The sequence below is a fragment of the Eumetopias jubatus genome, unplaced genomic scaffold (assembly GCF_037043125.1).
Source record: "Eumetopias jubatus isolate StellerSeaLion01/CBP00866 unplaced genomic scaffold, mEumJub1_p1.0 scaffold_4, whole genome shotgun sequence".
NCBI lineage: Eukaryota > Metazoa > Chordata > Mammalia > Carnivora > Otariidae > Eumetopias > Eumetopias jubatus.
In genome coordinates this window covers 176775569-176791678 of record NW_028274810.1, presented here as the reverse complement: position 1 = coordinate 176791678, position 16110 = coordinate 176775569, and the positions used below count along the sequence as shown (strand labels likewise).

The following is a 16110-nucleotide window of genomic DNA, read 5'->3' as shown; positions in this document are numbered from 1 at the left end:
GGTCAGGCAGTGTGTCAGGCTCCCTATTCAACGAGGAGTCCGCTTCTCCCTTTGCCCCTCCCCATGCTCGTGCACACTCTCTCTCTCTCTCAAATAAATAAAATCTTTTTTAAAAACTGACAAAACCTTATCTCTTTTAAAGATTTTATTTATTTGTTTCAGAGAGAGATGGCATAAGCGGAAGGGGCAGAGGGAGAGGGAGAGAGAACCTAAAGCAGACTCCGTACTGAGTGTGGCGCCCTACACTGGGCTTGATCCCAGGACCCTGACATCACAACCTGAACCGAAACCAAGAGTCAGACGCTTAACCGACTGAGCCAGCCAGGCACCTCAAAACTGACAAAACCTTATCTTAAGTCAAGGAGGAAGTATTCATAATTCTTACAAAGGCATTTTAAAAGCCAAAAACAAAAAGGGAACAAAAATTTAGAAGAGTTTCATTGTTCACATAATTAATTCTGGCCTATCTTTGAGTCACACCTAAAAATAAAGTAATGGGAAAATCAGTATCTTACAAAGTAGACAGAGCTTTTCCAATTTCACAAAAAACAGAACAAATAAAATGGCTGCTTCTGTCTAACCTTCGTCCCCGCCAGAATGTACTAACTGCCAAGAAGAACATGAGAGGTGAAAATGGCTTCCGCGGATATAGCTACTACTGTGTAGAAACTACGAGCTTGGTGCCTATTAAAGGACCTGACCTATTTAAATGATTCCCCACATCAAAGACGTACGCACTGCCCAATAATTCTGCTGTTTGTTTCTTCAGCTCCAACACTTACAACGTCGATAAGAATTTTTTTATCTGCTTTCTTGCCAATAACATCAACCTGGAAAAAAAAACCCACCCATGTAATGCATAATACGTGAGCACTTATCCCATTCAAAGCAGTGTAGAATACACAAAAACACAGCCTCTATCCTGTGCCCTTTTGATCTACTGGAAGGAAGGAAGGCTTTTATCTGTGTTCATTCATTCCAATATTTACTGAGTATCTACTACATCTGACAATCACTGAAGCACTAGAGATAAAAAGAAAACAAAACATGGTGTTTGCCTATATAAACATTGAAAGTAACTCTCTCAACCCTGGCACTTACTCTGAATCAGGTGGGGGCGCAAATTACAGCCCACCTCCCACTTCTGTACGGACCATGAGCTTATGAAGGTGTTCACCTTTTAGATCAAGTGAAAAGAAATCAAAGACAGAAACTCATTAACGGGAGGCAACGGTATGAAACTCAAACATCTGCATCCATAAACAAAACGTTACTGGAACCCGGTTGTATCTGTCCGCTTATACCGCTCTCTGCGCATGCTTCAGGCTACGGGAGCAGAGCCGGACAGTTGCAAGGGGGATTATAGGACTGGCAATGCTGAGCCCTGATCGAGACGATCATGGTAATCCCCCCACAGCCAGGGACGGGTGAGATAGGCAGGCCTAAGCCAGTCGAAACCAATCAGCAGCAAGGACTCTTACTCGGAGCAAATGAGAAAAAGAAGCCCCTTTTCTTCCACTGAACATGAACAAGGAAGCACGCGATCCCAATCGCCTCTGGCTACCATCTTGGCTCCAGGAGAGGAAGCAGCCTCAAGGTGACACCTATGCTAAGAGCAGAGAAGCAGAAGGAACACAAGGCCCCGAAGACATCTCGAGCCACTGACCATACCACGTCTGGAATCATCGCACCACATCTCTTTAAAGGAAGAAAAGTCCTAATTGTTTATGGAAGTCTGAGTCTGGTATCTGTTCCTAACGCAGATGCCGCCCTTACCATCAAGCAAGAATGGAAGACCACAGATCATTGCAGTCCAAAACAAACGTCTGTTTTGTTCACAGGAATATCACCATCACCACTTTTAATAAGTGTATTAATGAGATGCTTACTATGTGACACTGTGTAGTCAATCTTTGTAACTATGATGCAAGTAATGCTATCCTTATTTTAAAGATGGAGAAGAGTTAAAGATGCTAAGAGAGGTTTGATGACTTTATTGAAGGGCAACCAATAGTTGGTTGCTACTGAGTAGCAGAGCCAGTATCCAGGTCCAGTCCAGTCTGATGTTTTGTTGTCCGATACTTGATAACACTTTCATCTGCTGAAGGAACCAATAAATGAATGAAGACACTAAAACAGTGGTATGTGGAGAGCGCTACAGAACCTCGTGCTTGGGGTGTGGGGGTTACGAAGCCCAGGGTATGGGAAGACACCGAAGAGAGAACAGGAAGGGCTAATGAAGGAACTAAATTGTAAAGGCTATTTAGGAATCACGCAGGGAAAGGCAAAGCGAGGAGCTGTCCTAGAAGAAACTGCATGTGTACGTTCGGAGACTACAGAAAGTGACTGAATATGGCTTAATCAGTATAAACGTAGAGAGGGAAGCAGAGAGTGGCTGGAGAGGGTAAGGGGGCAAGATCGTGAAGTGCTCCCTAGATCACGCTACAGAATTTAAACAGTATCTTGAGTCCTTGAGGAACCACTCAAGGTTTTCAAATAAAGAAGGGGCATGACCTAATCTCCACTTTATAAAGATGGCTATGACAGAGGGATGAAACAGGGCCAGTTAGGAGTAATCTAAGCAACAACTAGAGGACCTGAAATGTTCAACTGAAGGAGCTCTAGAGTCAGAATTGGGATCCCAACTCCAGTTCCCACTGTTACTAGCTCCATGATCTTTGATAAATTAATCTAAGTTTCCATTTCTTCACCTACAAAGAGAGGAGGAAGAGAATTACTATGAGAATTAAATGCTAAGCTAAAGAAGCATACAATGTTTGACAGACAGTGAGCATTCGCTAAGTGGCAGCTAAGTTTATAGCTCAGGAGCACCAAGCATTGGAAGCCATCGACAGACAGCAGTTAAAGCTATGGAGAGTGTGTAGCATGGGATTAGAACAGGGCCCAGCAGAGAATCCCGGGGAAGACTATCCTTCAGGGAGCAGATAAAGAAAAGGTACAAGAGCCCAGTAGCGCTGGGGTTAATATAGTCTCTGTTGACTCTGACCAGAAAGACTTGAAGGGAAGGGAAGAAGAAAAGGAGCCCATATTACTCATTTATGCTATTTGGCTGGGTAGAAGAGGCAGAGTAGAAGGAGGTTTTGTGTTTTGTTTTGTTTTTCATTAAATGAGAAAAACTAAACAAAGGGGACTAGGCTATGGGAAGGGGCAGAGAAGGAGAGTTCTCAGGGGTAGGTAAGTGATGGCTCCGGTCTGTGAGAACATGGTATGGACACACCAGTGAGGGTTCCCCTGGAAGGCCCAGCCTCCTGTCTTAGTCTTTGTTTTATTCTTAGGCAGGTGGGGGCCCAGAGGTGTATAACAGCTGCGAATGCCAAGATTCTAAATTCTTTCTATCTGTGGTACTGGCTCCTCTCTACTCACCCTCCACCCTACTGGGCCTCCTCCTCAGTCTAAAGAAAGAAAAGGGGCAGTACTGAACTACACATTAAAGATATACGTCACCAGCTCAGTTCTTGCCCTCTCTCTCACATGCAAATTAGGGCAATATCTTGTCAAGATTCGCAACTGTACTGGCTTTTGCAACCATCCCAGGTCCCAGACCCCTGTTTCCCCACTCCAGGCGGGGGAGGGGGGTGTGCCTAAATCAGCCTCCTGTCAGTTTAAAGCACGGGACGGGGGGAGAGAGGGATCCTCAAGCAAACACCCTGCTGAAGGCAGAGCCGGACTTGGGGCTCAACCCCAGGACCCTGAAATCAGGACCTGAGCTAAAAATCAAGAGTTGGCCGCTTAACTGACTGAGCCACCAGGTGCCCCAAGATGAGAAACTCTTGAAGGATGTCCCTGATTTCTCCACACAATGAGAGGAAGTCATCTGTCAAAATGCAATGGGAAGTAGTAAGGCCTCGAGCTCAAGGAGTTGAAGATTTAAATAGCTAGTACTGACAACATGGGTAAATGTCAACTAAGAACACACAGTGGACTGCAAGACATTGTTGAGGGGCCAGCTAAGGAGGAAGGTCTCAAATACATGTAATTTATTCCAAATCAGTACTTACCTAAGCTACTGAACAGTTCTTCATCTTACTCAACCTTACTCAACCTTATTCAGTCATCCTAAATGTCTCCTTAATCACAAGAGAATTTTGAAAAGGTAGCTGGGGACTTATTAGCACAAATACTGTACCACTTCAGAAAGAAAAAAAAAAATACAAGTTGCTTTATGAGCTTTGCACCTTCACATACATGAACTTCACCTTAAAGATGTCCTAGCTTTATAGTTTTACAGAACAAAATGGAAACAGAAACACAGGGCACATCAATGTTCAACATGTAAATCTACTAGTACCTTCATGAGACACAGAGCCCTTCAGTAACCGTTACCTCAGATCTGTGTCCGGTACCCTAGACCTCCAGGTGTATTTACTGGTTACAACTAAAGAGACTGAATAGTTAAAACCCATAAGATCATCAAATAAACCTGAAAGTTCCAGAAAACAAGCATTATGTTCTACTCATGAAGACAGACAGTTGAGTTTGGAAAAAAGTAATGTATCCAGTACTAGTCACTATCGTTTAAGCAGGAAAATGGGCTCCATACCAAGTCAACCCAACCAAATTACCAGGATCCAATGGTTTACCTTCTCATGGGTATTACAATATCCAGTCTATTTTATAAAGACTTTCACTTTAAAGACTCAAAAAATTCTGACTCAAAAATAACTATACTTTTTTTTTTTTATTTGGGAGAGAGAGAGAAGGAGAATGAGCGGGGGAAAGGCGCAGAGGGAGAGGGAGAAGTAGACTCCCCGCTGAGCAGGGAGCCCAATGTGGGGCTCGATCCCAGGACCCCTAAGATCATGACCTGAACCAAAAGCAGATACTTAACCGACTGAGCCACCCAGGTGCCCAAAAATAACTAGAATTTAAAGATATTTAAAATTTAGGGGGGGCCTGGGTGGCTCAGTTGGTTAAATGTCTGACTCTTGATTTTGGCCCAGGTCATGAACTCAGGGTCGTGAGATGGAGCCCCGTGTCAGGCTCCAGGCTCGGCCTGGAAGCTGTTTAAAATTTTCTCCCTCCCTCGGCACCATACTCCCACTTGTGTACATGCTCTCTCTCTCTCAAAAAAAAATCCCAAAACTTCCAAAAGAATGTATAAAAGGATAGCTTTGTAACTTGAAAATAGGAAAAAAAAAAAGAAAATAGGCAAAGTTTCTTAGACAAGATAAAGGAAACAAAAACTGTTAAAAAATGAAGTGAACATCAACATAAAAATATTTGCTCTTCAAAAGATATTATTAAGAAAAAGGTAAGCTATAGACTGGAAGAAATTATTTGCAGTACATATATCTGAAAAGAACTTCTATCTGGGATATATTAAAGCTACAACTCAGTAACAAAAAGACCAAAAAAAAAAAAGGCAATAAAAAATAGGCAAAAGAGGTAAACAGAAACTTTGCAGAAGAAGATAATGTATATGACCAATAACCACAAGAAAAACTATATGACATCACTAGTCATCAGGGAAATGTAATTTTAAACTACAATGAGAAGCCACTGACACCCACCAGAATGGCTAAAATTAAGAAGACTGACAACACCAAATGTTGGTACAGATGTAGAACAACTAGAATTCCCACATGCTGTTGGTGGGCGTGTAAAATATATTGTACAACCACTCTGGGAAATAATTTGGCAGTTCTTTTATAAAACTAAACAAACACCTACCTTATAACCCAGTAATTCCTCTCCTAGGTATTTACTCAGAGAAATGAAGACATACATCCAATAAAAAAAAAGAAATCTCCAATATTACAATATTCACAGAATATTCTTCATAATATTCCAAACTAGGAATAGCCCAAGTGTCCATCAGTAAAAGACCAGAAAAACATACTGTGCTCTGGTCACACAATGGACCACTTGGCAACAAACACGACAAGATACTCATACATGCAACACGGATGAACCTCAAAAATATGCTGACTCAAAGAAGACTTAAAAAGTACTTACAAAATAAAATTCCAAAACAGACAATACCAATCTATGGTGAAAAAATTTAGTACAATGATTGCCTCTGAAGGCAGAGGTGGTGGCAAGGAAGAGACTGGAGTTTTCTGAGGTGACAGAAATATTCTCTATCTTAACAGGCTGCCTGGGTTACACAGATGTAAACATTTATAAAGACCACTTGAGAATAATATACTACGATTTGTGCAATTCACTGTATGCAAACATTACTTCAGGTGGCGAAAACCATAAACAAATGTTGAGCTCTAGTTAATGTCAGACATATGTAAATGTTTAGGAGTGAGGTATACTGATGTCTACGACTTACTCTGAAATGCATAAAAAACAGATTAATTGATTGATATGTTATAAAGCAAATAATTTAAATGTTAACCACTGTAAAATCTAGGTGGTAGGGTCACTATACAATCCTCTTAAAACTTGGGTGCATATTCTAAATTTTTCATACTAAAATATTAGTTTAAAAACAAAAATACATGAAGTACCCAGGCTAAATGTAATCAAAGATGTGTATAACTTTTGGATAAAATTATGAAAATTAATGATAAGACTTAAATAAATAGGAAATTATCCTATGTTCACGTATAGGAAGACCTGGCTTTATAACTGTGTATTTGTCCCAAATTATGCTATAAATTCAATATAATTCCGGTCAAAATCCTGAAACACTTCTCATGAAACTTACTTGATAAGCTCACGCTAAACAGTATAGTCACACAGAAGGAAAGGTTCAAAAACAGCAAGGACAATGGTAAAGAGACAAGGCAGAGGACTTGCCTGATCAGATATGCTATAGAGTGACTCGGTGAGGCATTGCTCCTACATGCTTGGAATAAAACAGAGCCACACAGATTTATATACAATACATGATCCCACGGATTAGCATAGAAAGAAGACACTTCGACTGAGGGTACAGGAAATTTTCATCATCCGTTTTTTAAAAATATTGAATTAGACCTCTACCTCACAATATAGACAATAAAATCTACACTTGGTAGTTTAGAGATCTACATGTGAAAAGACAAAATTTAAGATATTTTAGAAGAAATAAGAGAATGTTTTACGATCTCTGTTTTGGAAAGGATGTCTTAAAGCACAAAGGTACAAACCATAAAGTAAAAATTATAATATTAAGATGTTAAAATCTCAAAATTCTGTTCAACTAAATATGGTATAGAAAATGACAAGGCAAATAATCGGATTGGGAGAAGCCCTTCACCTTACAAATAATCAAAAGGTTCAGGATATAGAAAAGAAATTCTACAAATCAAAACGAAAAATAAAAAAAATGAACAACAACTACCACACACCAGAAAAACAGACATGCTCAATGAACAGGCAATTCACAGAAAAAGAAACACAAATGGCTATTCTCGGGAATAACAGGCAAGTAAATGCAAGTTGAAACCACAAGACAACGATATCACACCCACTAAACTTGCGAATATCAAGCCTTACCAAGCGCCGGTAATGTGGTTCCGGCAAAAAGGAGCTGTATCCTGCATGAGTGGGAGCGCAAACCTAATACGACCACGTAGATGGCAGGAGCAAGTTAAGTTTAATAGATGCATTTTTTTTTTTTTTAATGAGAGAGAGAGAGAGAGAAAGAGCGAGAGAGCTCAAGCAGGGGGAGCGGCAGGCAGAGGCAGAAGCTGACTCCCGCTCAGCAGGGAGCCCGATGCGGGGCTCAATCCTGGGACCTTACGATCATGCTCTGAGCGGAAGGCAGACACTTAACCGGCTGAGCCACCCAGGCATCCCAACAGGTGTATTTTTATGACCACCAATTCCCAACTAGGAAAGCCCTTCGGAATGTACACATGGGGGTGGGCAGCCGCAGGTGTTCAGAACAGCAGTGTCTGAAAGAAGGAAACTCAACAAGCCAAGTGGTCTTTGCCAGCACCACAGCTAACCAAAAAAGTGGTACATTCATACAGGGGAGGGGCTGTCTATGTGAAAACAAAGAGCCAGAGCTGGTAGAATCCCAAACAAATGGTGGCAAGCTACTCTGCCAAGTATAAGCCTGGTCACAAAGCTTTTCACATGTGCTACACAAAGATACACTTCCTAGGCAGTTTTCATCCATACAGCTTTTGACAATAGTTATGTTTACACAAATGGACGCCTAGTTATATAAAGTGCAGCGTGACATTATATAATATATATTACTTGGGTGTCTATACATTATACATTATAAAGAAATGCAGGAGAATATCACAAAACATGTAAGAGTGACTGGGAAGGGTTAGCACAGGAGAGGAGAAACCAAGAATTTGGCAACATTTTATTTCTTCACCTGGACAGTGGATAGGTCTTCAAGATGCAATATTTCAAAGAGATAGAGCTTTAAAGAACAGTACACAGAAATCTGTGTGTTGCAGAAGTTAGAGAGATGGCTCACCGACGAAAAAGCATGAATTAATTTCTAAAATTCAGACAGGGACAATCGTTCAAATCAACTTGATTCAAAGAATGAAAAAGTTAAACGCTAGTCTTTCGACACATTTACAACACAGTTTATTTTCATGTAAGAAAAAAAAAGTTAACTGCTCCTAAATAAAATGTACATGCACACGTTAAGACCAAAAGGGCTTTCCAGTATATCTTTTCAGGAAATGTGAAATTTAAAACAGGGTGAAAAATGGGGAAAAGGGGAGGGAATTGTGTCTATTAGCGATAAGATAAACATGAAACAGAAGTTAGAGACAGAGTACGACATCAAAACAGCACTGAGTCTATACCCTACTGGTTATGGAATCAAATTATTTTATCAAACAATATTCTTTCACTTTAAAATGAAGGCTGATGCTTGCTGGCTTCCATACAGAATGAGTCACTGGGTTAAATGTGCAGGCACATACGTGGGAGAGAAGTGCTGGCATTTCTCCAAGCCCTGCAAGAGGGCCTTCCACTCTGCTATAATGGGACACCCCTCCACCACCAGCCCAGCCCCATTTAATTCACTAACCCTATCTGCTTTAGAGCACAGAGAACAACTGTGGCAGATAATGACAGTTACACTACAGCCAGAATGACTAGACAAGCCACCTGGATCTCACAAGGGGCCAAAGAACAGCCCAAACCCTTCAAAAGTCCTTATGTAACTATTTTTTTTAAATTTATTCATGAAGTAAGTTCAGATTTTCCTTTGAGTCTAATAGGTTATCTATAGCAAATTTGTCCTCAAGGGTCATCAATCTGATCAGAACTAAACTGCATTTAGTGATTTGCCATTAAAAGATAACCACATCGGCCAAAGGTAACTAAGACACATCCCTGAAAAACAAGTATCAAATGCAGACCAAATGCCTGAAGCTCTCCCATTTCAGAAGAATACATTTTTTAAAAAAATAAATAATGAATGACAAGAAAACACCATCTTGGCTCCCCACACCACCAGAAGAAAGAGAAAAGGTTAAAGCACAGGACTCCAGGATATACCCCTACAGTTGGCATATAGAAAAGAAACGAACATCTAGTCTTCTAGCAGAAATCGCCAGAACTATGGAACGGAACCAGACATGCACCCACCCAGACAGACACACACCCATGCGTGCAGTACTGAGTGGATCCTGGGGCAGCAGATACCGAAACAGATGAGCTAACCCAAGCACCTCCACATCTCCCAACAGGTGGCTGATGCTCTCCCCAGAGACGAGGTAAATTGTAGATGGGTTCTCCGTACCTTCAGGTGTTACTAAAGGGAAGTTAATTTAAAAAAAAATTTTTTTTTGTAGGGGCACCTGGATGGCTCAGTCAGTTAAGTGTCTGCCTTGGGCTCAGGTCACGATCCCGGGCCAGGGTCCTAGGATTGAGCCCCGCATTGGGCTCCCTGCTCAGCGGGGAGCCTGCTTCTCCCTCTCCCTCTGCCTGCCGCTCCCCCTGCTTGTGCTCACTCACCCTGTCAAATAAATAAAATCTAAAAAAACTTTTTTTTTGTACCTTAGTACAGAATGAAGTTGAACTACTTAGGAGATGCAAAGTATCCAAGACACAAAGTTGCCTATTTTCATGATATTAAAAACAGCATCAAGAGACTAAAATGTATGTGAGCTCTAGTAAAATAAAATAATGTAACAGATCTACAAATGGTGCACCTTCACCTTCCAAGGTGGACAAAAATGCACCAAGTGGTCCTCAAAGCCACAGCAGAAACACAACTGCTAGAGCAGCCGTTTCACTTACAACACATATGCTAACACAATGTAACCGAAGAGGATTTGTTTCTAAATCATAAAAAAAAAAAGTCAAGCATGCAATGACCTGCTTAGCTCTGCACCCTTAGGTTCTCCAAAGTTTTGTACTCACCCTTACCCTTAGAGAAACTTTAATGAATATATCTGAGGTGAACCTTACAAAGGCATAAAAAATTGGTTTGAGGGCTAGCACAACCCTGAAATAAGAGAAGACTTCTTCAATTTGGAGAGATCAGGATAAGAGATTCGGAGAGACTTGCTACACAGTTTTTAAATGGATATGAATCCAGGTCAACAGATCCTAAAGTACATTCCTTTGGGGGGGCGGGGTCAGGGACTGGAGAGCTCAGGGGTTATATTTCTGTACTGACTAAAAATAAGGTAGATAGTTCACATGGGCCTTTATCAAAGTTACTTTGTTGCTAATTAGCTGAAAAGAAAACTTTTCCTTTTCTAGTAATCTCTCTGCCACACATGATTTTAAAGACTAAAATACAGACGTTTCCTTTTACTTCCTACAGGTTAATATGTCTGGTCTTTTTAAAATGTGTTCAAGAATTCCCTCAGAACATTTTTTAGTACTTGGTTTCAAATGATCTGGCTGGACAAAATGCTGTTCATCTGAACACAAAACAGCACACACAGTTCTTGTAGCTTTCATCCTGTCTTTTCATCCTAGAATGACTAACAGAGGATTCAGCAACTGGCCCTAACTGACAGCCTATGGATAAAGAAAGGGAATTTCACCAAGGCCTCTGCATTCAAGGGAGCCAGAATAAAATCAGCAGTGCGTTGTATCTGTTCGTTACAAGGAGTCCAAGCTATACTGAAAATAGAAAAAACAAATTTCTAAATGATTAGTATTCATCAGATGAATCTGTGAATGCATAAGTTCTACAGATACTATATGAATGCGTTTAATTATAGAGGCACCTGGGCAGCTCAGTGGGTTGGATGTCTGCCTTCAACTCAGGTCATGATGGGGGGAGGGGGAGAAGGGGGGAGGAGGGAAGGGGTGCAGGGCCTGGGATCCAGCTGCATTGGGCTCCCTGCTCTGCCGGAAGCCTGCTTCTTCCTCTCCCTCTGCCGTACCCCCCTCCCCACCCCCAACCACCACTGCTTGTGCTCTCTGGCTCTATCAAATAAATAAATAAAATCTTAAAAAAAATGAATGCATTTAATTCTAAGTAAGATAAGCTAAATAAATAAGGCTGCTAGGGACAAACTCTTACTGATAAATTTCAAAATCTACTGTTAGAGACCTTGAGAGCAATGCCTACAAGTTTTTAAGCAGTTGTCCATCAATAGTTCTGAGTATGTTGTACAGAACTGATTAAATTAAAAAACTAAGTGGTATTATATAATCAAAACTTCAAACTGAAAAAGGAAAAAGGATTCTACAGTGACACCTACTGGTAAAGGGTAACGTAGTAGCCTGACACTATTTGACAAACAGATGTTTACATCCCTGTAGCTCATAGGAAGCTCCAGGGAAAGACTTAATGATACTCAAAAGGGAAAAGCTAAACAAAAACATTACACATACCAGAGTCTGTAAACTACAAACTAAGCCCAAGAGGCCACCTTGATCCTTCCCAACCAAAATTTTTCCAATCAATAAATCTGAACTAAGTTTCCCCTGGGCCCAACTGTCCATGCAAATGAAATTTTTATATGCAAGTTAAGGTAAGATGTCCAATTTACTCATGTTTCTTTTATATTTTAAAGAGTAAAACTGAAGAGGTAAAACTGAGCTCTCTATGAAACTAGACATTTTATTGGTTTTCAGTTTAAGCTGAAGACTTAAATGAAAAGCAGGCACTTGCTTTAAAATAGCCATTATATAAATCCCCTAAGTTCTAAACATCATTTTTCAACAAAACGATCACCAAAATAAAGAGAAAGCCAGATAATCACTTGTTCCCTAAAATGAATGTTTCAAAGGACTGAGTCCTTCCCCCCCCATACTTTCGTACAAAAATTCAGTAAATATTGTTTAATGTGACCAATGTCATCAACTTCAGATAACCAATGCAAAACATCTCAAAAAACTTACTATTTGAGCCCATGTACTTCTTCTCAAACTAAGATTTTCAAATGTACTATTTCAAACATAATTTTAGTCAAATTTAATTAGTGATCTTTAAAAAAGCGTACTTTTTTAATTAAATAACTTGGTGTAGTATGCCATAGACAGAACCAGAGAGGAAGAGATAATCTACAGAAGGAAAGAGATAATCTACTTCAACTCTAAAATTCCCATAAAATCTTACAAATTAGAGGACCTAAAATTCAAGTATTATGGTATCATGCATGAGTGATAGAAAACTTGAGTTCTAGTCTTGGATCTTCCATTAACTGGTTGGGCTTCCAAGACCTACACAACCTTCAATGAACTATATAACTTTTCTGGGCAATAATTTCCTCATCCATAAAATTAGAGGAGGGAACTGGATGGGCCTTAGGGTGATACCACTGCTAAAATTTCTTCAGCTTCTATGATTTCCCTAGCAGATGAGAATGGTTTGGGAATCAACGTCTATACCTCAAAGACTCAATAAACATAGCCACAAAAAGGAGGTCGGCTTTATCTTCCAGGTATAACCTGCTATAAGCAAACAATATAAATAGAATCACACTTTCACACTGTGGTGTAACTGTTTAAGACTGAAAGAATCCCTGTTTCCATCCAGTGCATTCTACCTGGCACACAGTCAGAACTCAATATTTACTATAAAAAATGGCTGCGGAAAAAAACTACTCATTATGTAACATGCAAGACTCCAATACCAACTCTTTAAAAATGTTTTGTGTTTTGTTTTTGTAATATAGTTATGTTTTTTACATACCATGTCTTTTAATGACAATCATGCAATCAAGGTGAATAATGCTTAAAAGGCTATAGATCCTTAAATATGGACAGGGGAAGCTCTAAAACATCTAAATATCAAAGTCAGAATACATTCAGGTCATAACATTTCCTAAATTTATTACCTGCCTGTTAAAACTGGTTCAGTTATTAAAGAACCAGTAGTGGTGGGAACACAATATACACTTCCCCATACTAATTTGAACCCAATAATAGTCCTTATACAGTGACTTCCTCAGATGCAATCAGGCCTCTTCTACCCATGAGTACAAAGAATAAAATGGAACAAAGATGTGCTTCACTTGTAAACAGCTACAGAAAACTTCTGACAACCGTTAACATTAACAAAACAATAAAGTCTTGTTCATCAGCTTTCCCTGCTTGGTGTTTAGGACCTTCCCATTTAGAAATTTTTAAAAGGGTAGCCAAAGCTGCCGGAGACAGTTCATGTACTCTTCTGCCTGTTTAAGCAACCGACTGGCATTTAGGGACAGGCGACAAAGGAACACAAACTTTTACTTATGTCAAAGGTGAATTAATATGCTTTCTTTGAACTTCAAATTGTGTGTATCTTTTTTCATTTACAATACAAATATTAGCTCTTAAAATGTAAATTTGTGCAATGAGTTTACACTACGTTCGCCCTTTAAATGTATTCATTCACTCATTAATCAAATATTTATTGAGCACCTATTAAGTCCAGGACTATTCTAGGAGTTGGCAATACGAATGAACAAGGAGGGGGGTAAGACAGGAAGACAATACACAGGAAAATAAGATACTTTCATATGGTGATAAGTGCTTATTAAAAAAGTTATTTGAAGTATGACTATAGTTATCTAACTTATTTCCTTTATATAAATGATTACATGTAGACCTCAGTAAACAAGAAATTTAAATCATTTCAAAAAGGAAAAATTACAGCTCACATTCACACACGTGTACTGCAGTTTCAATGTCCTAAATGAGTCAAAGGAAGTATATAACAAACTGAGAACCACTGAAATATGAGATGAAACAGATTTAAAACATCTGCACCGTTCTCTTTGCTGGGTAAGCACATGGAGAAAGGTGAATATCCAACATGTATTTTTAAAAAAGAGAAGACAGTGAAAAAATAGAGAAGTTCACCTGGTATTCTATGATATTCTATGATACTTTCAAGGCGACTACAACGCATATTAAGAAAGCTACCAAAAGCAAAAATATTTAAAATAATTTCCAAGAACATTCAAATCATTCCCGCCCTCCCCCCGCACACACTCCCAACACACACACACACAGAATATTATCCTTTGAGTTGCTCTTAAAAGCCACTGGTTTGGCAGGAATTTACTTTCTCCGACTTTGGCTCATTTCCAAACTCCCCAAAATATGCAAGGCAAAGGTAAACTGGTTCTCTTACTCCCTCCCACCTTTCTTTCCGCGCAAAGCCAAGAAAGGGTAGATCAATAACTTCCTTCCCGGCTGCGCCCTGCAGGTGAGGGCTCAACCGGGAAGGGGCTCCTCAGCGCGACCACCCCAAGGCCGCGGACCCAGCTCCGCCCGGCCCCTGGGTCCGCCCGCCTGGCCCACGGAGCGCGGCCTCCGCCCCGCGCCAAAAGGAGGAGCGACGCGGATGAAGGAGATGCACGGCGGGATCCGGGGAGATGGAACCGCAGCGCCAGCCGCCCGGCCGGTCCCGGCTCCCGGCCCCCGGCCCCCGGCCCCACACCCCCGCCTCGGCACGCCGCTGACCTCTCCGGGCCCCGGGGCTGCTGCCGCCGCCGCCGCCGCTAGTGCCCGCGCCCGGGCTGCCGCTGCCAGAGCCGCTGCTGCCAGAGCCGCCGCCGCCGCCGCTGCTGCTGCTGCTGCTGCTGCTGCTGTTGCCGCCGCCGCCCTTGGCATTCTTGCGCGGGGCCATTGCGCGGACTCCTGGAACGGGCGAGGGGTGGGGGCTCCCTCGGTGAGCCGGGACACCGGAGGCGCGGGGGCCGCTAACGGCGGCAGGCACTGCGGCGGGTGCGGGCCGCTGCTCCTGCAGCAGCGCCTGTGTCTCGGCACCGCCCGCCGCGCCTCCCAGGACTTTCGCCCGCGTGCTGGCTGCGCGCGCCCAAGCCTCGCGTGCGCCGACCCTGTGACTGCTTTCCCCGGCGAGAGCGCGCGGCTCGCAGGCCGCCCCCCTCCCCTCCGGTCACGCCCCTTCCCGCCCGAGCCCCGCCTCCTCCCCCGCCCGCGGAAGGCTGAGTGACGGAGGGTAGAGCCAGTCACAACGGCCTCTGTGGAGGGGCGGAACCCTGCCGTGCTTCCCCACCCCCTGAAGACTTGGGGCTGCCCTGGGCGCGAGCCGCCTTCGACTTTCCAGTCTGTCTCGGTCCTTTGGAACGTGGCAAACGTGGAAGCCAAGAGGGCTCTCGCGAGCGTTGGCGGACCCGCTACGCTCTGGCTGGATGGGGCGGGGCGCGGAGGCGGGGCCGACGGGCACGTGTGCAGCGTTCGCACCAAGCGTGGCCTGGCTGGGAATTTTGTTCACGTCCCACTTCGCTGTACACATAGACTCCAAAGAATGCAGTCCCGCTCCCTGCGAAAGAGCTGTGTTTCTCGTCTGTATTCATATTAAAGCATTTCTGAAATGGTGATGTTAGGAGTAGTTCAATGCTTAAGCTATACGTTAATTGATCAGTTGGGTTTTAAAGCAGGACTTGATTTTGTTTATGCCATCAGTATTTTCAGAGAATCTTAGTTAAAAGGCGCGAGTGTAAATGTTAAACAAAAAGTTCATTTTCTTGCCCTGGATGGCACCCTCTATTTGAAATCTCCGTCTGCCGGGCTAATGTCCACAGTCATCTTTCCTAGCTGTCCCCAACCGGGGGTCCCCTCCTGTGCTGTCGAGCTGTCAGGGCCTGAACTGAAGGCCTCACGTGGTCTTAAAAATATCTGGGCCCATGGATGATCCAGACAGGAACTTGCGGTCAGGGACGTCACCATCATCTTTGTGTCGCCAAGTCCTGGCGCGTAACCGATAAGCAAGAAACGTTTGGTGATTTGATACATTTCTGGCAACTTCTTAAA

The 16110-nt window shown here is 42.2% G+C and overlaps 1 protein-coding gene across 2 annotated transcripts in view; it reads right to left on the bottom strand.

The window, feature by feature from the left end:
* The window catches only part of ASPH (aspartate beta-hydroxylase), a 212714-nt gene extending 197510 nt beyond the window's left edge, over window positions 1–15204 (bottom strand). For both annotated transcript variants that reach the window (XR_015768103.1, XM_088022826.1), the window contains exon 1: window positions 14797–15204. Coding sequence is in view for 1 of the 2 variants with exons in the window: in XM_088022826.1 (XP_087878952.1) it covers window positions 14797–14962 (166 nt within the window). In the remaining variant the exon portion in view is untranslated. The remainder of the gene's footprint in view (window positions 1–14796) is intronic.
* Window positions 15205–16110: the final 906 nt, after the last annotated feature.